This window comes from Lottia gigantea, assembly GCF_000327385.1.
Source record: "Lottia gigantea unplaced genomic scaffold LOTGIsca_52, whole genome shotgun sequence".
Taxonomy (NCBI): domain Eukaryota; kingdom Metazoa; phylum Mollusca; class Gastropoda; family Lottiidae; genus Lottia; species Lottia gigantea.
The window spans coordinates 1,786,548-1,812,257 of record NW_008709781.1 but is presented as its reverse complement, the minus strand read 5'-3'; the positions used below and the strand labels follow the sequence as shown (position 1 = coordinate 1,812,257).

At 31.3% G+C, this 25,710-nt stretch overlaps 1 protein-coding gene across 1 annotated transcript in view; it reads left to right on the top strand.

Moving 5' to 3' along the window:
- LOTGIDRAFT_204381 (hypothetical protein) overlaps positions 1-21,641 on the top strand; it is a 34,497-nt gene extending 12,856 nt beyond the window's left edge. The window contains exons 4-11 of the mRNA XM_009062667.1: positions 5,496-5,723; positions 16,738-16,991; positions 17,391-17,486; positions 17,789-17,941; positions 18,244-18,472; positions 18,857-18,967; positions 19,226-19,362; positions 19,640-21,641. Of these exons, the coding sequence (XP_009060915.1) occupies positions 5,496-5,723; positions 16,738-16,991; positions 17,391-17,486; positions 17,789-17,941; positions 18,244-18,472; positions 18,857-18,967; positions 19,226-19,362; positions 19,640-19,894 (1,463 nt within the window). The 3' untranslated portion in view covers positions 19,895-21,641. The remainder of the gene's footprint in view (positions 1-5,495; positions 5,724-16,737; positions 16,992-17,390; positions 17,487-17,788; positions 17,942-18,243; positions 18,473-18,856; positions 18,968-19,225; positions 19,363-19,639) is intronic.
- The last annotated feature ends 4,069 nt before the right edge of the window (positions 21,642-25,710 follow it).

Sequence of the window (25,710 nt, the reverse complement as noted above, 5' to 3'; positions counted from 1 at the left end):
GAATTAATGTCTTGACCAATTTTTAATGCATATCATTTTCATGTATTTTCAGAAATTCTTAAGCAACAAATTATAAAGCTGGTAGCCATTGTTTTTACTCTGGCAAATTAATACTTGCTAAGTCTATAAGAATTCTATAGTCCTAATCGATTGACAATAATACCTAATTGAATTTTTATGTTCTAATGAAATATGACCTAATACTAGAATATTTAAAACTTAATATTAATATGATAATATGATTGTTCTTGGCCTGTCTGTTTTTTAATCATGATAACAGCAGATATTGATTTTATTTCAACTTGGGACTGATTGTGTTTTATTCTAATCAAACAAACTAGTGCAGCTGACAGCTATATTGAGCACTGGCAAAACAAACTATATTAATCAGACATCTCAACAAAATGGCTTTTTTCTTAATTCCACCTTTTCTTCAAATCAATTTCATTTGTGTTGAAGCCTTATTTTATTGTCAATGAGTATTATGTATGGAATCGATATAACACTCTTCTAGTATTACTCTTCTAATATCTCCTGACTATATTTTATACCAGTATTCTTCTGGCTTCTAACATCATCTATAGGTCTTCACATTCTATTTGCCTTTAATAAACATATAGATCATATTTTGAGGGAAATGACACAGTTATGAATAATTTAAGATATCAATACCATAAATATTGAGACAAGCTAATTTAACTCATTTGTATGTTCAACATTCAGCTTGTTTTTAACAAACTTTTGACATTGGTACCTGAAAATTGAGAAGGTTTGTGATAGTGGTAGATGCTGGGACCATTAATTATTCAACTTAAATAATTCACTCCTTCATGGCTAGGCTAAAAATGATGTCAGTGTAACACCAAATTGCTCGTGGGGACAGATAGTTCATTCCAGTTCTATAGTTCTTGATTGATTCTATATGTAATTCATCTCGAGATTACTCTATGCATTTGTGTGGTAGACAATAATTCTAGTATGAATATCAATAGCTCAAGTCTTCAAGTTGATAGCTAGTACAAGATTTTCCTTCTATATTTTATTGAACAAGGTTTTATGATGGAATTTTCTATTAAATTCTATTGATTTCTATTATATAGACTCCAGTACTTCTCTCTTAAATACAAGATTTATATGTCTGTGATAATAAATTCATCTCTTTTTAACAATATTAGATAGGACTGATTATACTGCCTACTTCCCTCTGTCTTGTACAATATAAGATAGGACTGATTATACTGCCTACTTTCCTCTGTCTTGTACAATATAAGATAGGACTGATTATACTGCCTACTTCCCTCTGTCTTGTACAATATCAGATAGGACTGATTATACTGCTTACTTTCCTCTGTCTTCTGTCTTGTACAATATAAGATAGGACTGATTATACTACTTACTTTCCTCTGTCTTGTACAATATCAGATAGGACTGATTATACTGCCTACTTTCCTCTGTCTTGTACAATATAAGATAGAACTGATTATACTGCCTACTTTCCTCTGTCTTGTACAATATAAGATAGGACTGATTATACTGCCTACTTTCCTCTGTCTTGTACAATATCAGATAGGACTGATTATACTGCCTACTTTCCTCTGTCTTGTACAATATAAGATAGGACTGATTATACTGCCTACTTTCCTCTGTCTTGTACAATATAAGATAGGACTGATTATACTGCCTACTTTCCTCTGTCTTGTACAATATAAGATAGGACTGATTATACTGCCTACTTTCCTCTGTCTTGTACAATATCAGATAGGACTGATTATACTGCCTACTTTCTTCTGTCTTCTGTCTTGTACAATATAAGATTGGACTGATTATAATACCTACTTTCCTCTGTCTTGTTCAATATAAGATAGGACTGATTATACTGCCTACTTTCCTCTGTCTTGTACAATATCAGATAGGACTGATTATACTACCTACTTTCCTCTGTCTTGTACAATATAAGATAGGACTGATTATACTGCCTACTTCCCTCTGTCTTGTACAATATCAGATAGGACTGATTACACTGCTTACTTTCCTCTGTCTTGTACAATATAAGATAGGACTGATTATACTGCCTACTTTCCTCTGTCTTGTACAATATAAGATAGGACTGATTATACTACCTACTTTCCTCTGTCTTCTGTCTTGTACAATATAAGATAGGACTGATTATACTGCCTACTTCCCTCTGTCTTGTACAATATCAGATAGGACTGATTACACTGCTTACTTTCCTCTGTCTTCTGTCTTGTACAATATAAGATAGGACTGATTATACTACTTACTTTCCTCTGTCTTGTACAATTTCAGATAGGACTGATTATACTGCTTACTTTCCTCTGTCTTGTACAATATAAGATGGGCTGATCATACTGCTTACTATCTTGTCTTGTACAGTATCAGAAGGGACTGATAATACTATCTACTTTCTTCTGTCTTTTAGTAAGATATTATATTAATTATATGATAATTTGACTGATAGATACATTTTTGCCTTCAGATACATGTTGAAAGGGGTTTCATTTAAGTCTAGTCCTGAATCAGTCATAAGGGTTGGAAAACTTTATTATTTTTTGAGACAAAAGTTTTTTCAGGCAAATTTTTCTGCATTTACAATAATTGTAGCCACAAAATTCACGAGCTGTAAGACATGAAAAATATAATAACTGATAAATAGGATGTCACATCTTTTTGTAAACAATATTTTATCCGATTACAAAATTTTATGAAATAATTAAAAGATTTGCAAGAATATGATTATGGTCTTTACTTCGTGACATTTGAATTATATTGTTCAAATACACAAAATATAGACTGACTGATCTTTTCTAATTCTGTCGCATTCATGTGTATTGGATATAAAATAAATTCCAGAGTGAGATTACTCAAGATGAAAATAATGGCACTATTATCAAAATTTGTAATCAAAACTTTGTTTTGTTTAAGAGCATGTTTAATTTTTTTTCTATAGTTACTGACAACATGATATTTGCCTATTAAGATTACTAAATTAGTTTAATCTACTTTCTTTATTTGGAAATGACTGTAGAATGTCTAATCCATTGTCCTGTTTATTTGAGAATTGCCCCAGAATTGGGTTTAAAAGATCTACCTATGAATGTTTAAAAATCATATTCTTCAGGCTCCAGGCTATTTTGATTATATCTTATATCAGTTTATTGAACACATTTACCAGAAAAAAATATGGCTGCGTACGCTTTCTTCAAGGCTATTGATTGGCTAATGTTAATATGAAACATGTAACAAGTTTATTGATTGGTTGCAATAATTATTATAAGAAGATTAATTAGTACTAGAGTCATGCTTCTACAGAATGATTTATATGGATTGTGTATCAATTGATTTTATCAATCCCATATGAATTGCACACTGTCTGTGTACGTTTGAACATATACCATTAAATATTCACGTTTTACTCAATATATTCTTAAAGCCATTTACACCACATTTGTTAAAGATGAGAACATTCTGCTATCAAAGTCAAGAATATAAAAGGTTGATGACTTACTGAGTTCTGACAGCCAAAACAAATTATGCAGAAATAAATACAATATGGATGTAGAGTTTATACTTTTATATACATAACAATTTCAGCAGATTTTTGCCAACAAATGTTAGTTGTGAATATTAAAAGCTAGGCCAATCAACAATATATTATATATCACTTTGAAACTCTCATCAAATAACACCTTACAACATTCTGTAGCTGAGATGATAACCAGCTCACCAAAATGTACTGTACCAACATTAGTCAAAATCCAAAATGATCAATAAAATAGGACTTTAAGAACAACCAATTAAAATAGGACTGTATGAACAACCAAATAGAATAGGACTGTATGAACAACCAAATAGAATAGGACTGTATGAACAACCAAATAGAATAGAACTGTATGAACAACCAAATAGAATAGGACTGTATGAACAACCAAATAGAATAGGACTGTATGAACAACCAAATAGAAAAGGACGGTATGAACAACCAAATAGAATAGAACAATAGGACTGTATGAACAACCAATTAAAATAGGACTGTATGAACAACCAATTAAAATAGGACTGTATGAACAACCAAATAGAATAGGACTGTATGAACAACCAAATAGAATAGGACTGTATGAACAACCAAATAGAATAGGACTGTATGAACAACCAAATAGAATAGAACAATAGGACTGTATGAACAACCAATTAAAATAGGACTGTATGAACAACCAATTAAAATAGGACTGTATGAACAACCGATTAAAATAGGACTGTATGAACAACCAAATAGAATAGGACTGTATGAACAACCAAATAGAATAGGATTTTATGAACAACTGTTAATGTTTCATTTACTTTCTTTTGGTATTTTCATACATGAGGAAAGAATCTCCTCAACAAATTAGATATCTAGATTTGTACCTTATTCAGATTGATTTATAAAACTGTGTGAGTAAGTGAAGAATAAAACAATGTGCCTACTGTACTGTATGTAATTCACTATTTGTTATTTATAATGATATTTTGTATTGATTTCTGCTTTATTAAGTCTTTTATTGTAAAAGTATAATCTGTGTAATTGGAGGGTATTATTCAGGTTTCTATGGTATAAAATATTAGGTTGAATAGCTGGTACTTTATTGACGTTTTATTACTAATGGTGTTTACATGTTTATCTAATCAACCAACTCCATCAAGACATTAATCCGAAAATTGTTGCTACTTAAACAGCTTCTGAGAGTTAGTTTTTTTGACAGATATCAACTAGCAGGTGTCAGAAAATCTTTTCTGTTTTTCACTGTTTTTGAAAGCAACCAAGAACCATGATTGGTGTTTGAAAATAATAGCAACTATATCTTCACCCCTAGGAACAATTGGAAAATATTTAGAATAGCAGTTAAATCATACAAATCTGGCATCTTTTAGACCTTACAGTAGAGTAGTTCATTTGTCGAAAAAATAATAGGAAGTTGAAGATTACTAGGTTTAGTGATTGCCATATTTTCAATGTGTATACACTTCCGTTTAGAAATACTTGTAATATCAATCTGTGTTTTTTATTAGAATACCAGTTCAACTACTTGATTAGTTAGTTAATATACTTATTCTTTCGTATAACTCATTAAAGAGGCTGTTTAGTTTCACCTTCTTTCATATTCTTGCATATTCAGTGTTGCTCTCCCAGAGAAAAAGGGCATGTTACAAATAAGCAAAAGCAAAAAAGCCTTAATCAGTTATGCAATATATTTTATCATCTTGTTAAACTGAGGAGAGAAAAAGAGGAAAATACATCTTTAAAGAATATCAGCTGATGATTCCTTCTCTACCAATAACTGTTCCCTGACAAAACTTAATTGACCTATGACATTGATCTGTCCTGATTAAAAAATGTCCAAAAGAGTCAAATTATAGATGATTTTCCAGATCAGCGCATTTTTCCAAGCTGAAGTTTTATTCTTAATCTATTATAATTGTTGTCTGTTTATTTTCAGTTGGCCCATTCCAGAGTGATGCTCTACTGGTACCACAACACTGCGTATTTGACCACCATCATGATACAGATTTGTGTATGGATTTCGACTATTGGAATAACACTGCCAATAAAAAATGTCACGACCGTCATGATGGCAAAACATTGAAAGAAAGTTTTGCTATGTTATTAGAATGTGAACTTGATAAATTCAATGGTGTTGAGTTCGTCTGCTGTCCTGAAAAGAAAGGTGAGTTATAACTATATTTTGTACTTGGAATAACAGAACACTATTATATTGGATACTACACCTGACTTTAATGTGCACAACATTTCAACAATTTACATGGTCAACTTACAGGTATCTATTAAAATTATGTTATGACATGATATTTGTTTTGATCTCTACCCTTACAGTATTAGTGACAGGTCTCAATCGAATCACCTGCCTTTGTCAAAGAGCAATAGATAAGCTTATTTATTATCACATTTGTATGAGTTTAGTTATAAAGACACACATACATGCACTCTGACATAAATATACTGTATATAGCAATGGCACCAGTCCTGAAATATTTCTGATAAAAACAGTTTTAGAAATGTCATGGTTAAATAGCTTGGAGCGTTTTCATCTTGATAACTACTAGTAGCTAAATTGAGTTCCATTAGTTGTTATTTCTAGTCCATTACTTCATATTACAACATAATATTACCCTACATGTTTTGAAATGAGAGTAAACGTTCAGTAGCTAGTGGGACCAGACATGCTTACCCTGAAGGAAAATGATTTCTCTCTTTGGCTGATGTGTCAAGTCTTCATCCTTTTCAGACAATCAGCCTGTTTTTTCAAATAATGCTAAGGGAACCATTGCTAGAAAGGCAGAGCAAGTTCATATAACAAAACACAAGACAATATTATGGAATATAACACACTTCTTTAATAAGGTTGTCAAGAAGTGTGTTATATTCCATAATATTTATTGTCTTGTGTTTTGTTGTATGTACTCCTTGCTTCTTTTATATGTCGTTCAAATCTTATAACAGAGCAAGTTCAATCTTGTTAAATAATTGATTCTAATTTGCAATTGGGTTTGTCAACTCCCTTTCTAAGAATCCACATAGTTAATATTTATTATTTAGAAATGTAGTAAGAAAGATGATTTATGTGGTGTAATTTACTGTAAAAGAATGGAAAAATCAATACTTGATGCCATGTTTTTTCTTCCTCCAATATAAATCATTATTCTCTGGTGTATATAATTTTTATCGTGAACTAGAAAATAATGATGTCATTTTTTATTTTTATTCCCCAAACCATGAGTAAGTCTGATGAAAATATTATAAACTGATGGTATTTAAGATTGTGTCTGAGTATTTCTATATTCTTACAACTGTAAATTTATGATAAAATTGTTCATTGAATATAACTAATGAATTTGATTTGATAGAATTATTTCATGTCACTTTTAAGGGATTCAAAGTTTTAACTTTCTTCATTTATAAGTTAAACTTGGTCTCACTAACATTATTGATGTATAAACGCAATTGATCATGTGACAAACTGAATGAATGACTTAGTCATTTATGTATGTTTGTGGAGTCATCCTTTGCGTTTTTTGCTGTTTTATTTGATCAGTTACTTGAATTTGACACAAATCTTAGATTGCATCACTGTTTGGTTTTGAGGACGTCATTGTGCCGAGTGACAAACTACAGTTTAATGAAAAATATATGCCAGTTTGCATAACTGGTTCATTGACGGGAGTGATAGTAAAAATGTTAATATTCTGATTTCATTGCCATCAGATTATGATGCATTATTGCGAATATCTTTCCTTAAAGGCACAGAATTTCTATTGAATACCTTCAAATATTGTAGACTGTTTTGTACTTTCAAATATATTGTGACTAATTGTGTTTTTGTTACCAGATGAGGAAAAAAGCGCAATTAGTGAAAATGTGCTTTCTGTGTTTACCAAATAAAAATTGGCTTTCTACAGTTTCAATAGGTTGGTTATCCTTACAGAGATCTCAATATATCAAGTACTATAGTTTAATACTGTTACTTTCATCTGATATAAATTGTTCCCAAGTTAATTGAAATAATCTTGAGTACAATATAACTCACAATGTTTCAATGAGTAATTTAAATTCTCAGGTTTCACCGAATTGTATTGCGTAATAAGAAACATCCTGCCTAGTTTAAAAAAAACGAGGATGAATTGAGTGTGACTAAGTAAAGATATAATCAATAAAATCAATGAACTATTCTACCTCACTGTGGAGGAGAGCTGAGCAAAATGAATAATGAAAGTTTATGCTTGTTAAAAGGTGAAAGTAGACAAGTTTGGTTAGTAACTAATTGTTGTCGTTAGTTACCAGACAAATAGAGGAGAATATAATACAAGGTTACATGATTAGAACATACTCAAATTTCATTGCTTGAACCCTTATATTTACTATTAGATTAGCTTGATGGTCGTCTCTAATTCTTCATAAATTTACTTCTCAATGATTTTAACATGATTATTATATTTTAGATGATGATGTAGCTGATCCTCCATTAACTGTCTTATTGGTTCAATCACATCTAGTAATAACTTATCACAAATACAACCTCTGACTGCACTGTTTAAGAGTAACTTGTGATAAACATAAGAAATCATAGGAAAAGTTTTTTTTAAAAGGCATGCCCTAATGTGATATACAAAGAAGAACTTAAGAATAATTGGGGCCTAAATATTGTCAGAGCAAGGAATAATAATCATTGTACTTGACTCATTAGGTTCTCTTGTACCAGAAAAACTAAGATATACTTGTCTTACAGTGTGAGAGAATATTCAGTCTTCAATCATTCTGTCTTCTGATTTCCTATCGTTAAAAACATCTCAGTTCATTGTCTTTCAATGTAATCTTAACCATTCAGTATCTTTAGCATTAAAGTTTTTCAATGTAACATTATTGTACCTGAATCATTGTGTCATTGAGAGCAATAAATTTATATTAAGGGAATTTTCTGTGCCATATCATTCTGTTCTGACGTAATTCACCAGAATAGATTATCTAAATCATTCTGATTCAAGTCATCCATATGATTCCACAAGGTCTGTCATGGTTATGTAGCACATAGATATATTCATTATACTACACAATGATGAATCATTTGGTGTGGACATCATTCAAGCATTAATTATTATCTTCCTTATCCTTCTTTGAGTCATACTGACCTGAAATTTAACAGTAGAATTCACTGACTAACAAGATGAATTGCTTTAGTTGAGATTGATTTCAACCTACGAGATGTATAGGATGAAAAAAATTATATCTTGTGTCTTGAATTCCATGGAGAAACATACTGTCATCACCATTCTTTCTTTATTGTCCCTGTAGATAGTCTCTGAAGACTTGTGTTAAAGATACACACAAAATCTAGTCTGTAAGATAAACCATTAAATTCTTATTGTTATTTTCTATAGATGTCTTTTCTATGTATGGCAGTGTCTCAAAAAAAGACGACTCGTCTTTTTAACTTTCAAACTCAGAAAATTCTGGACACATATGGATTTGAATTTCTACCATGAGCTGTATACGCTATTACTCATTAGCTTAGCTAAAAATTTCTGTTTCTGAGACTGACGTATGATTGGTAGAAATAAATGGTGCAATTGTCCCTTAGATGTGTTAAATAGAAGAGAATGATACCTTTTCTTGTTAAAAGAAATTTAAAATAGAAGAAAATAATTGTAAATGGAGGCCTGAAATGTATAATTTTTCAAATATCATTTTCTCCTCAGAAGTTTTGAAACTGTAATAAAGTATCTAAGGTTCACAGTGAAATTTGGTTAAGTTGATAGTATATGTGTATCTTACAGTCTGTAAGTCTCTTGTGTTGGAAATTATCTCTCACATCAACTGAAATTTTCTTTTAAAATTGGTGATAACTTCTCTATACTTCAAGAAAAAATCAATGACAATTTCAAAGGCCAACATTTGTATGACGTGAAATTCATGACATTAATAGAAAAGTTCTTGTTAATTTGCTGACTAATAGCAAGATCTAAAGGATGTAGAAAAATTACATGTTAAAAGTTTTGTCATCCTATATAATGACGGAAACCACATTTAATTGATTGGAAGAAATTACTTTCACAAAATCTATTTCTTTGACATCTTGTTTATTTTTTAAGAAAATTAATTTTATTTTTTTGGGAAATGTTTTACAAGTGTTCAATGTTCAGTGTATGAAGTTTGGCAACCTTTCAGTTTTGTTGTTTTTTTTATTCATAAAAGAAGATTGAATTCTGCTGTGGAATGTTTTCGAGATACCTCCAAGATGCAGATATTTAAGTATTTTTGGTGTCAAAAAACTTGTGATAATTTAGGCATTTCATATACTACTTATTGCACAAAAATTGTGGTATAAAAGTAGAATTGAAAAAAAACTGAAAAAAAACCAGAAGCTTTTATGATAACATACAGTCTTCTTAACTCTAGTATCAAAAGTAAAATGATCTGACAGGAGTACCTTTACTTTCTGAGATCTATCAAAGATGTCTGAAAGATTCTGTAGATTTTTATTCTATGTTCCTTTTGTGCTCTGTAATGAATATCAAACAGTATCTTTGTAACTTTCAGACGAGAATTTTAAGTTTCACAGCACTTCTCTTTAATCTCATCATTGTGGTAAACATTAAGAGAACATTTCGTGAATTTTCTGTTGCTGCCTGGAATTATTGACGCTCAGGGACTTCTGGTTACCATTCTAGCTACTCTGTACCATGCTATATTTATTGAACATCAGTGTCTACTTGCTAAATAAGGTTAATAGAAATATTTTATGTGTCTATCTATAATCTGGAGGTGGAAGACATGAAGAAAATTAATGAGCAGACATTAATATGGTGGTCTTAAGACAAGTATAATAACTCAAGGCTTATTTTTAATACCTTCATCATCCTGGATCATATTTTATCTTCAATCACTTTATACTGGCATTATGGTCAATAACTTGGGCACTATCCGAAAGAGACAGATCCATTATTTCTTTTAATTGCTTCAGTGATGAAACTGAAAACAGTTATTCAAATTTAATCTTTAGTTATTAAGATGAAATTGAGGGCATTTTGGGCTAAAAATATTGATATTGCAACTCAGTTTCTGAGCACTGTGATGGTATTTGAAATCCAGTTTTGTTCTCATATCATTGCCATTTATCTCAAAATTCACTCCATTCTCAAGCACTGTGACAATATTGTTTTAGATCAGAAAGTAATAGTTTAGGCATTTGATAATAGTTTGTAATAGTCAGTATATAAAGGTCAGTGATAATTGTTATACACCAGTTTAAATGTTAAACCACCCATTTATATTGATACTAATTACTGGGCGGAAATATACCAACCTCACAGCGACCATTGTCTAGTGTAGATATTATTATCAATGTCTAGTACCGTTATTTCAGGGGTATACTATGCTAAAAGGGATAAAAGCCATTTACATGTTTTCTGTATGAGCCTGTTGTGACTTCTAAGGTGTTAACATTATAGCTGTGGTCATGTAGGCCTATCAATTGATTGGAATCAAGCTAATAACACACATTTCCCCAGTCTCTGAGTCTGAAACTGATAAGTTCTATGCTACTGATAGCTGAAATCCAGTTCCAGATGGCTATATCAAACATTCTGTAGCATTAATTTCTGAAGGTGCAAACAATTTTTCGATTTGAAAGGTTAAGATATTCTGGAATAGAACTAGCCTGATTAATGTTATTCCTGATAAAAAAACAAAGAAAAAAGTTGAACCTCTCCTACAACATGTATATATAGAATTAGAATTGAACTAATAAGTCTGAATAAATCTTCTCAATGATGTCATATTATTGATTTATATTTCATTAATTTATTAGAATCTATTTATTATACTGGTTGTCATCTAGAAACGATCATTATCTTTTTACTAGCTCCAACTTTGTCTTCCAGTAAATTAATTTTGATTGATCTCATACAAATAATCATAAAGATTGAAAATTTATCAAAAGTTATCGTTTACATGTGAATAATAATCATGGAGCTCTATGACTAGATTGTCTAGTTTTCATGTAGAATATGGTTCTCCAACAATGACCTGAGTGTTCCCACGGTTAATTAATTCACATTTTATAGTAAGGTTCCACTATCATGACTGGATATCAATAGCACCATCTAGGCCATGTGCATATGTTTTGTGTTTTTTTCAACCATATATTTGAGAATTGATGCTTAGCTTAATCTTATTATCAGGATTAACACAAATATTTAATTCTGTAATATCTAACAGTATTTTAAAATGATATGAATATAAAATATATATATATTAACTGATATGTAATTACGAAATTAACATTAGTATCTAATATAATACCAGTATATCACCCAGCTGCTAGCTAATACTGTAACATTGTTTCTCTTGTAGCAGAATAACACTTAATAATTCTCAGTTTGAAATTACATCAATCTTATTATAAACCAGCAGGCCATATAGATTGTATTTATTGAGTAGAATATCCTACAGAATTTAGCAAGTAAAATGGGCTTATTCCTGCAATATGGCATTGATTAGTCTCAGTAATAAGACAAGCAGCCTCAAGATAGTAAACTGAAGTAGCTGGATATAAAAGAGAGAATAACTCCACTAGAATAAATCAATTATTTAAAGAGTTAGGTGCTAATATTTTATTTATTACAAGAATGATGTTCATGATTTGATTGAGAATGTAAGTTGAATGGTTCCAAAACAGGTTTATTTCTGAGAGTCTATGAAGATAAGAGAGTTTGTAATCATCTGGTCTTGTCTGGTACTGACACTTTTTGCCCAACGAAAATTCAATGCAGATGACATTTAGTCATTTGGTTTCTAGATTTTGAAATGTTTCTTGCACTATGTGTCCAATCACATCTCTTTGAAAGCCTGGGTTTTATCTGGTTTTGGTGGAACTAGATTTTTACAGATAATTAGAACAATTTATTCCAAAGAATAAATAATCATCTTGTAATCTGAATTTCAATTTGAGGCTTGTCACTTTTATTGGCTCCTGAAATTTCAAATTGGTCCTTTGAATTTTGTGTGTTGATTATGAATTGTGGACCAAAGAGTTGATTATGAGATATCTGAAATAAATCCCATTGGACTTGTTATATTTATCACTGTAAGATTTTCCCTAGATTGCAGTTTGTTTTATCCTTGATGGAAATCTGCCATAGTTTATTTGCCACCCGATGAATGTCTCCAGTTTCTATCAATAAGAATTAGGTTTGGGTCATCTGATATCTGTGAGGGTCAGTCTGTTCTAGACAATTTAACCATGTGTGTCTTATATGAGTTGTCAATATTTATTACATATTACACATCCTATTAGTTATAATGGATTGAAAGCATGACATGACACATGGACACAGAAATGAGTGGCCATGTTTGAATGAATGTTCAGACATGATTGGCCATGTTTAAATGAATGCTCTCAGTAGCAGTGGCCATGTTTGGATGAATGTTCTCTGACATCAGTGACCATGTTTAAATGAATGCTTTCAGTAGCATTGGCCATGTTTGGATGAATGTTCTCTGACATCAGTGACCATATTTAAATGAATGCTCTCAGTAGCAGTGGCCATGTTTGGATGAATGTTCTCTGACATCAATGGTCATTTTCAGATGAATGTTCTCTTGCAAGAGTGGCCATGTTTGGATGAATGTTCTCTGACATCAGTGACCATATTTAAATCAATGTTTTCTGACATCAGTGACCATGTTTAAATGAATGCTTTCAGTAGCAGCGGTCATGTTTGGATGAATGTTTTCTGACATCAAGGGCCATTTTCAGAGGAATTTTCTCTGACATCAGTGACCATGTTTAAATCAGTGTTCTCTTACATGAGTGGCCATTTTTGGATGAATGTTCTGTGACATTGATGACCATGTTTAGAATGAAAATTCTGTTACCAATGACTGATTGAATATGCTGGTAATTGTAGGATTGATGTAGAAAAAGTCTGAATCTGCAATGAAGTCATTGATTATTTTTATCTCTCAATATAGAAGTAACATTTCTGTCAGATAGATCTTTTCCCATATTTCATATAAATGGAATATAAATGAATTTTCCCTTGTGACTTGACATGCACAATTACAAACTTTATTGAAATTGTCATTTGTCATCTTTTGATATGAGATTGATTTCAACTGTATAAGATAAGCTCTTGTCATTTACCACAGAATTAAAGTAAAATATTAAGAAATTTTCCTGTTCATATAGTTAGGCAGATATACACTTTATGAGAGCAAGGCTCTATTTTACAATTATTTTTTTAAAATGCAAGTTATCTTGTATTTTGTCAACATTTGATATTGTGCCATAGTAGGAGGGTAAAACATAATAGGGGAGTGGGAGCCTGGGGTATCATATCTAAATATATAATACAAGCCTCTAGCCTGCTGATATTGATATTAGTTATTTCATCTTTCCCTAGCCATTTAGTCAGCAATGTGTGAAGCTAATTTCCAAGTCAATAATTTCAATTATATGAGAATATGGATTCTAAAGTATCTTGTAGCTCATTGACATTTATGTTTTTGTCTTGTAAAAACTTGGAAGTAATATAGAATAGAAGATGATAGAAAATCGATAGAAAGTTTCTTGACCAATGACTTCAATTAGGTTTCTCATCCTGTTTTTACACAGTTGTACTTTCAAATATAAAATTGTCATGTCAAAAATATTTTGTTTTCGAGAATCCAAATTCGGTCAATTTTCAAAAACATAATTTGTTTTTGATGTCCTAAGTTTTATGATCAGTTTAGAATTCACAATGTTTTGATTAGAAATAACAATAAAAATGGGGTTGTGATCAAGGAGATTAATTGAAGTTTAAACATAAATCAATTTTTTTTAGGTTAATATAAGGAAATAGACATGATTTCCTAGTAAGAGGAAAAACTATTATAATAGTAAATGTATAAATGTAGGAAATAAGTCTATAGTTTTAATTGTGTTGGCTGATCAGATTATATATAGACAGTTTATTTATTCATGAACTAATTATTTTCCCTCACAGTAATTGTACTAGGTTTTTATCTTTCAGAATTTAATTTTCTAGTTTTGACCTATGGTTAGTGTAAGGGTTATAAGAGAAGAAAATTCCTCTATATATGTCTGATGCAATGTAAATTTTAATTCAGTGTGTATTTTAAAAAAAAGGATTGATAGTTATCTCGTGGTATCATCTGACAGGAATTGTTGTATAACTGAGGGCTAGTATGATCGCCTCTGGAACCCCTGGCATTGTCATCAAGTGGTTCTCTGTTATCAAATTTACAAAAAAATCTATTCTATTACAGTCTATTTCATTATGGCAAATCTAATGAAATATATCATCTGAACTGGGCCAAGTCAAAGATTATTCAATATATTAAAAGTAGAAGGAAATTCTATGTACATTCAAAGATCATAATTATATAGGATGGTTTTAAAACAGGTTTATATGGTTACAAGTGTACAATTAACCACATATAAACTAACAGACTGTTTGAAGTCAAACAAGAAAAGAAAAATGATTTTATTGAACTGTTGGGAATTTTATACCATATTCTGTCAACTAGATATCCTGAGGTTATTATTTTGTTATCAAATTGTTTGTTTGTCAACTAGACAAGGTTGTTAGATTGTTATTGTCTTTAAAGTTATACCATATTCTGTCAACTAGATATCTGAAGATTGTTATTTGTTATCAAATTGTTTGTTTGTCAACTAGACAAGGTTGTTAGATTTTTATTGTTTTTAAAGTTATACCATATTCTGTCAACTAGATATCTGAAGATTGTTATTTGTTATCAGAATTGTTTGTTTGTCAACAAGATAATGTTGTTAGTTTGTTATTGGTTAACAATATAAATCATTATACAATGTGTGTCTGAAGCCAAGAACTAAAATAGATAGATTGATTCTTGAAAAGGTCATATAATCTATTTTCTTGAATGCCCTAGGTGATGGATTATGATAAATGTCTAATGTATCAAAACAAATATAGAAAGACACACTAAACTTTTTATCCAGTATTTTGATATGATGTACAATATTTTTGCATTTTGATAAACATTTTTAAAGTTCTGAAGTTTGAAATATTGAAGCATGTATAGAAATAATGAATGCTTTTGTCAAAACTGTGTCAGTAAGTTGTCAATTGATGAAAATTATTATACAGATTTAACCAGAAAAATAAACAAAATATCATCAAATTTGAATTAATTGGAGAAAATCAGGTGATTTGTTGCACCAAAAGCCCTGTGAATTCTACAAATCCATGACATTATTGATAAAAGAAATGTTTTAATGAAATGAAAGAAAAAGGAAGTAAAGTTGAGTAGAATTGCGTGCTACTGTCAGGCCCTCCAGTCATCAATAGAAATTAGGAAACTCTTTCAATATTATTTAGTGTTAATCTACTGTGGACATATTTTCTTTAGATGTCTGCTTTAATACTGTCTGACTAGGACTTAAAGCCATTACTGACGATCAATAGTCTTTACCTAAACTCCAGCAGGCTGTAGCTAGGGCGGCCATTTTGTTTTGTAACATCACGTCTGCTATGATCAATAAGTGTTATTGAGAATAATATCAAGTTGATTATCATATCATAATTATCTCTTAGTAAAACTCCTGGAATAATTCCTTGTCATGTTCAGTTAACCTTAATATCACTCATTCTATTCACTTGTCTTTTCTCATTTTCCAAGATACCATTGAGTATCAGAAGAAACACTCAGTTTTTATCTGTTATATTCCCAAGTCAAGTATTTATTGTATTTTGTTCTAAACTATAAGTCTTTTGGAAGAAAGTAATTACATCAAGTTTTTGCCTTCTAATGTGCATGGAGAGTATTCTCATAGCACAAGGATATACTGTTTTAATTGTTTTTATAATCTTTGAAATCTTGGATATAATATTTAATATATTTACTATCCCTCAATTATAAATCTGATGGTGCTCTGAAATATTTAGAAAATTATATTGAAAATTTTGTTGTCGGTATAAATAAAAATGTTAGTATGTCTACAAGTAACCAACTGAAAGTGTTCGACTAATGTTTTCTCAAATCGTGATTTGAATGTTTTGAATATTATAATAATATAATATTTTCACTGTTAAGATAGTGCTCAAATACATCAATTGTTTTAAACGTTAACTATATAAATATAAACATTATTTTTTAAGTCTGACTATTTATTATTTCAGATGACAAGAAAGTAGTAAAACCAGATATATTTGAAGAAGATAATGAAGATGATTCTACTGAAGATGATGATGAAGATGATGAAGATAATGTTACTGGTGATTATCCAGCTATATCATCAGAAGATGAGAAAGCTGATCCTTACCATGCCTATCTTAATATGGGTAAAGTTAAAGGAGGAAGAAAGAATGAACATCATCTGTTCACTGAAGCTCGTAAAGTCATGAAGAAACAACAACGAGAAAAGATGACTAAGGTAAGTATCTGATCATTTTGTGGATGAGATTGAGGATTCCCTTTCACAAAAAATATTTTGATCAATTCTGTTTGGTACCCTCTCTATGTGAAATTTCACATTTACAACTAATTCTGAATGTAAAGTTTCTGTACAACAGATTTGTTTTAAAATTTGTCTGATCAATGGCTGGTGTGTGACTTTTCAGCGAAAACTCTGAATATGAATCAACATTTCATTTCACATTGCATTGGTTCAGACATTATGATATTTTAAATATTTAACTTACATATCCGTTATCCTTCTATCATCACTTGGTTTAAAATGGAAAAAATTTGCTAGTATTGAAATAAATCAATTATTCATTATTAAAAGAATCACTCATTCATTGTGATAAATTATTCTTTCTGTCTATTCTAGTTAATGAAGGAATGGCAGGCTGCTCGAGACCATATTGAAGAATTAAGAAAGACCAATGCTGCTTTAGCTAAGAAAGTAGAGGTTGAAATTACTGCTGTAAGTTATTACATCTTTGTATATGACAGAGACCATTGTCAAGAGGCTAGATAGGAGAACAGCTCATAGAAAGGACACATGTTATGACATAGATGGTTTTTTTTATTTGCTGACAGCGAAAGAACAGAATTGAAAGAAAAATCATCAATAAGATAGATCTAAATTTGTTATGTTGAGCTAACAAGATGTTTCAGTTTTTTTGATAGTTTGTGCCACATCATAAATAGCTATTATCTTGGAACATTTGTCTTAATTTGCATCAAATTTGTCTTATGGAACTTCAATATTGATATTATTTACAGAAATTTAAGAGACTGTATAAATCAAGTCAACAAGAAGACAAGGCAGAGAAAATACAACTGGTAGCTTTACATCAACAACGTGTACAATCTGAACTCAATAATCGTAAACGTGTTAATATGGATAAATATATTGCTGCTTTACAAAAACAAAATGTAAGTTTATAGAGTTTTGTACATTATTACTTCTATTTTATATATCAATATTAATAATTAATCCATTATCAACCATCAGTTAAACAGTGAACACTAGTTCTGTTGTTTCATGCTGTGTTCTTGTATTTAAATCCGATTAAAATTCTTTGAGAAAGGGAATTTGATAAGAAGGGTATTCTAATCTAACTTGGAAGAATTTTTCCTCTTTACATAATAGACATTGAATATTGAATAAAGACTGGTACAAGTGCATTTTAAACCATGATGGATATTTACTATGTATTAAATTTCTTTCTTTTTAGGTTCATAAAGTATTGAAAGCATTGAAAGCCTATATTAGAGCTGAAGAGAATGATAGAATGCACACTGTTAACCATTATGAACATACAGTCTATACTGATAAAGAGGAGGCTAAGAAAATCTACCCTCACATGCAGGAACATCTTGATCTCATCAGCCAAAGATTAAACCAAACTATGGTAATGTTGGCTCGATTCCCAGAAATTGAACGTCAAGTCTTACCCGATATCCGTAAGTGAAAATATAGATTCTTCCTTAAACAATTCAAGGCTAGTTTCTTGTATTAAAAAAAAATAGCATAAGTAAATTTAGACTAAGACAATTTTCAGACTAAATACATTGTGTTAAACCTTTTTGAATAAAGAGAATTGTCAACTAACTGAAGATTTTGTAATTGATTGAGATAAGCCTGAGATAATTGTGTTATCTATGGAACGCCCAAGTGGTTTTATATTTCTGTAACACACTAAAATGATTACAGTATTGTTGAATTCAATTTTTCTTTTCAATTCAATACAAGTGTTCTTAAGATATAGCTCTTTAAAGGGTGAAGGCAATTATAGCCATGGGAAACATAGCCTATTTGACATTTTCTTCAATATTTTTATATTACAGAGAAATTCCGTCAGAGATACAAGGCTGTAGACCAATCTATTCTGAATATTGTTATGGGACCACCAGAAACAGAGATTAAAGTTGAAACATCAAAACCTAAAGAAGATGAAAGTAAGTAAAGAGTTTCTTTATCCACAAAATTGGACAAAATAATTGTTAACTTATATATAGTGTAAGAATTGGAAGAAGTGCAAGCTGAATTGAAATAATTCGGTAAAAGGTTTCATATAACATGTATGTATGATTTTCAGTATAAAGTATAGAAAGATAATATTGTTTGTAGGTACAGGATGATGTATGTTGTTTATTATATTAGTACATTTTTTTTTAATGTGTCCATAACTAACACTGTGTATTTGATATTTGTAGCTGTTGTTGAAATCACCAATGAAAGTTCTGAACCTGTAGTTGTTAATGAATATGATCCTAACAGTGAAACTATTGAAGATGAACATACCTACCATTTTGCTGCTAATGCTAAAGATGATACAGTTGGTGTTGACCAGGTTAGTTCTATTAATTCAAAATCTCATGAGAGCCAATTGAAGAATGTAACCATGCTAGAGAGTATGAGAGCCAAAAGATCCAATTATGCATATGAGATGGTGGTATTTATTGTTTAATACCCTAACTATGTCTAACTATTATAATATAAAGGTAGATAATGTTATAATAACAAATCAAATGTTTTGGTTATGGTTTTGCTGTATTAACATCTGAATGTGCTCATTTATTAGTGTTCAGGAAACAAATATTTCATCTGTTAAATTTCGTCTATTTCAGGATGTAAATGTTGTGTCTGCTGTAGCCTCCAATAAAGTTGGTAGTACATTCGGTATCGCTATTGGTAGTGTGTCTATTTTTGTTATCATTGTTGTTGCTATAGTCATGTTGAGACGTAGAACATCACGATCATCTGTAACCCATGGTTACGTAGAGGTAGATCCAGCCGCCTCACCAGAGGAACGACACGTAGCCAATATGCAGATGAATGGCTATGAAAATCCAACATATAGATATTTTGAAATAGCTACATAGAATTTGGAACATAAATGCTTCACTTAAAATTCACTTACTTCAAATTTGGGTCGTAACAATTCAGTTATACACAAGCTTTTGAAAGATGTCGATGTAGCTAATTTTCTAAATGTATTGAAAATTGAATGAAATTATCTGTATGCTATAGCCTATAATTATCAAAAAAAGAGTTTCTTTTAATATAAATTTTGGTTTAATTGGATATACATAATAAGACTTCAAATTATCCATCAATTTCTTGTATATATGTTATTTTTAAATGTATGATCAACATTATTGCTTGTTAAGTATATTTTAACCAAATATTACGGTACTCAATTTTTAAAACAAGTCATTTTTATCTTTTAATTTCCAACGAAGTCGTAGTGTTTCTTTAATAAGAATTCAAATGGTAGTGGACAGTCTGATAGAAGTCTCAATTTTGCAAGTTAAACCTGATAGAAACTTAATACCTTCAGTGGTACAGAATAGATCAAAGGAAAGATTTCATTACAGCGAAGATTCACCTTAAGATGTCCGAACAGGGTGCTAGAATGGAAGCAGATTTTAACAGGAATGATGTGAAGGAAATGAATGATAACATTGTTTGAAACTGTTTCCATACTGGCACCTGGGTTTAAGTTTTCTGGGTCAAATTTCAATAACTCTAAACTTACAATGATTTATCTGATCATTAAGTTAATTTTGGAAATTTGGACTAGAACACGAGACACAACTAGGTTACCACTGCGACTTCTCCCACCATTCATTGTACATTATCACTTTTAGATTGGATCTGTAATAATGTGCACATTGTTTTTAATGGTAGATATTATATGTTGATTTATATTGTATACTCAGTGGTTTCTATTTATCTTAATATATCAGTAGTTAGTCAACAATTTATTATTATCTTAGAGTCAAGACTTTTCAGGTATTTTGGTGAATTTGTGTCAATGTTTTACTAAATTTTCAGTATATGAAATTCAGCTTTTTGAAATTCTGTTAATGACTCGTAACTTTGGTATTTTTTTTATAAATAATCAATTCTCATTGACAGGATTAACATTGATATTTTTTAATCGATGCCGAAGGCGATACAATATTTCCTTTTTTATTTTTCAAGCTTTTATAGTGTTGTAACGTTATATATATATATAATATGTGTTCAGTGTTACGATTTAAATAATAATAGTAAAAATATTTATCCAGTGTTAACACAAGAACATATTATCTAGTAATTTATATATTTGATTTATGCATTTCTCCACAATTTTAAGTTTTGGTTAGTTCTTGCATTTTTAAATTGATTTTCAAAATTATTATGAATTCATGCCCTTGAATAGATTTTGTCAAATTGTGATTGAAATACTTTTGGATTTAAAACAGTTTTGTTATAGTTCAATAGATTTGAAGTCTGTGGCAGATCTAGAGCTTAATATCAATTGGAAATAAATCTACAGCATGATTTTAAGAGAGGTATGGATCAACCATTGGCTCAATGCTACCATCAAAAGGGCTCTCAACATTCCATTTTTAAGTGATTGACCAATCAGGTTGTGTTGTGATGATCATGTGATATCTTTTTGTACCTTTAGCTTTGTGATTGGTCAATTATTATGTTTATATGCCATTCCATTGGCTGAACACCTTGTTGACACCTGTCCTAGACACCTAAATTAAGTCATTTTTTTAGTCATTTATTTCAATTTGTGACTTTATTTGCTGTAGATGATTCACTCTTCTAATAAACACATTTACAAAAATTTTTGGGTTATTTTCAAAGTCGGTGGTCCTACCATATCTAGAGAATTTTTTATATTTTTAAAAACTGCAGCTAATGAATTTTACAGAGGCTCTTTCTAATCAAACCAGTATCAAGGCAAGGGAACTAATAGGTCATTGTAGTTCAAACTCATACCACCTCATGGTACTGAACTAATAGCTAGGTTATTGTAGTTCAAACTCATACCACCTCATGGTACTGAACTAATAGCTAGGTTATTGTAGGTTACACTTATACCACCTCATGGCACTGAACTAATAGCTAGGTTATTGTAGTTCAAACTCATACCATCTCATGGTACTGAACTAATAGCTAGGTCACTGTAGATCAAACTAATACCACCTCATGGTACTGAACTAATAGCTACGTCATTGTAGTTCAAACTAATACCACCTCATGGTACTGAACTAATAGCTAGGTTATTGTAGGTTACACTTATACCACCTCATGGCACTGAACTAATAGCTAGGTTATTGTGGGTTACACTTATACCACCTCATGGCACTGAACTAATAGCTAGGTTATTGTAGGTTACACTTATACCACCTCATGGCACTGAACTAATAGCTAGGTTATTGTAGTTCAAACTAATACCACCTCATGGTACTGAACTAATAGCTAGGTCATTGTAGTTCAAACTAATACCACCGCATGGTGCTGAACTAATAGCTAGGTCATTATACTTCAAACTAATACCATTTCATGGTACTGAACTAATAGCTAGGTCATTGTATTTCAAACTAACACCACCTCATGGTTCTGAACTAATAGCTTGGCCATTGTAGTTCAAACTTACACCACCTAATGGTACTGAACTGATAGCTAGTTTATTGTAGTTCAAACTAATACCACCTCATGGTAATGAACTAATAGCTAGCTCATTGTAGTTCAAACTAACACCACCTCATGGTACTGAACTAATAGCTAGGTTATTGTAGTTCAAACTAATACCACCTCATGGTAATGAACTAATAGCTAGGTCGTTGTAGTTCAAACTAATACCACCTCATGGTACTGAACTACTAGCTAGGTCAATGTAGTTTAAACTAATACCACATCATTGTACTGAATCAATAGCTAGGTTATTGTAGTTCAAACTAATACTACCTCATGGTACTGAACTAATAGCTAGGTTATTGTAGTTCAAACTAATACCACCTCATGGTAATGAACTAATAGCTAGGTCGTTGTAGTTCAAACTAATACCACCTCATGGTACTGAACTACTAGCTAGGTCAATGTAGTTCAAACTCATACCACCTTATGGTACTGAACTAATAGCTAGGTCATTGTAGTTCAAACTAATATCACCTCATGGTACTGAACTAATAGCTAGGTCATTGTAGATCAAACTCATACCACCTCATGGTACTGAACTAATAGCTAGGTCATTGTAGTTCAAATTAATACCACCGCATGGTGCTGAACTAATAGCTAGGTCATTATACTTCAAACTAATACCACTTCATGGTACTGAACTAATAGCTAGGTCATTGTAGTTCAAACTAACACCATCTCATGGTTCTGAACTAATAGCTTGGCCATTGTAGTTCAAACTAACACCACCTCATGGTACTGAATTAATAGCTAGGTTATTGTAGTTCAAACTAATACCTCCTCATGGTAATGAACTAATAGCTAGGTCATTGTAGTTAAACTAACACCACCTCATGGTACTGAACTAATAGCTAGGTTATTGTAGATCAAACTCATACCACCTCATGGTACTGAACTAATAGCTAGGTCATTGTAGTTCAAACTCATACCACCTCATGGTACTGAACTAATAGCTAGGTCATTGTAGTTCAAACTCATACCATCTCATGGTACTGAACTAATAGCTAGGTCATTGTAGATTAAACTAATACCACCTCATGGTACTGAACTAATGGCTAGGTAATTGTAGTTCAAACTAATACCACCTGATGGTACTGAACTAATAGCTAAGTTATTGTAGATCAAACTCATACCATCTCATGGTACTGAACTAATACCTAGGTCATTGTGGATCAAACTCATGCCAACTCATGGTACTGAACTAATAGCTAGGTTATTGTAGTTCAAACTAATACCATCTCATGGTATTAAACTAATAGCTAGGTTATTGTAGTTCAAACTAATACCACCTCATGGTAATGAACTAATGGCTAGGTCAATGTAGTTCAAACTAATACCTCCTCATGGTACTGAATCAATAGCTAGGTTATTGTAATTCAAACTAATACCACCTCATGGTACTGAACTAATAGCTAGGTCATTGTAGTTCAAACTCATACCACCTTATGGTACTGAACTAATAGCTAGGTCATTGTAGTTCAAACTAATATCACCTCATGGTACTGAACTAATAGCTATGTCATTGTAGTTCAAACTCATACCACCTCATCGTGCTGAACTAATAGCTAGGTCATTATACTTCAAACTAATACCACCTTATGGTACTGAACTAATAGCTAGGTCATTGTAGTTCAAACTAATATCACCTCATGGTACTGAACTAATAGCTATGTCATTGTAGTTCAAACTCATACCACCTCATCGTGCTGAACTAATAGCTAGGTCATTATACTTCAAACTAATACCACTTCATGGTACTGAACTAATAGCTAGGTCATTGTAGTTCAAACTAACACCACCGCATGGTACTGAACTAATAGCTAGGTCATTGTAGTTCAAACTAATACCACTGCATGGTGCTGAACTAAAAGCTAGGTCATTATACTTCAAACTAATACCACTTCATGGTACTGAACTAATAGCTAGGTCATTGTAGTTCAAAATAATATCACCTCATGCTACTGAACTAATAGCTAGGTCATTGTAGTTCAAACTAATACCACCGCATGGTGCTGAACTAATAGCTAGGTCATTATACTTCAAACTAATACCACTTCATGGTACTGAACTAATAGCTAGGTTATTGTAGTTCAAACTAACACCACCTCATGGTTCTGAACTAATAGCTTGGCCATTGTAGTTCAAACTAACACCACCTCATGGTACTGAACTAATAGCTCTGTTATTGTAGTTTAAACTAATACCACCTCATGGCAATGAACTAATAGCTAGGTCATTGTAGTTCAAACTAACACCACCTCATGGTACTGAAGTAATAGCTAGGTTATTGTAGATCAAACTCATACCACCTCATGGTAATGAACTAATAGCTAGGTCGTTGTAGTTCAAACTCATACCACCTCATGGTACTGAACTAATAGCTAGGTCAATGTAGTTCAAACTAATACCACCTAATGGTACTGAATCAATAGCTAGGTTATTGTAGTCCAAACTAATACTACCCCATGGTACTGAACCAATAGCTAGGTCATTGTAGTTCAAACTAATATCACCTCATGGTACTGCACTAATAGCTATGTCATTGTAGTTCAAACTCATACCACCTCATGGTACTGAACTAATAGCTAGGTCATTGTAGAGCAAACTAACACCACCTCATGGTACTGAACTAATAGCTAGGTCATTGTAGTTCAAATTAATACCACCTCATGGTGCTGAACTAATAGCTAGGTCCGCCTCATCGTACTGGACTAATAGCAAGGTTATTGTAGTTCAAACTCATACCACCTCATGGTACTGTATTAATAGCTAGGTTATTGTAGTTCCAACTACCACCACCTCATGGTACTGAACTAATAGTTAGGTTATTGTAGTTGAAACTCATACCACATCATGGTACTGAACTAATAGCTAGATCATTGTTGTTTAAACAAATACCACCTTATGGTAGTGAACTAATAGCTAGGTCATTGCAGTTTAAACAAATACCACCTCATGGTACTGAACTAATAGCTAGATCATTGTTGTTTAAACAAATACCACCTTATGGTACTGAACTAATAGCTAGATCATTGTTGTTTAAACAAATACCACATCATGGTACTGAACTAATAGCTAGATCATTGTTGTTTAAACAAATACCACATCATGGTACTGAACTAATAGCTAGGTCATTGTTGTTTACACAAATACCACCTCATGGTACTGAACTAATAGCTAGGTCATTGCAGTTTAAACAAATACCACCTCATGG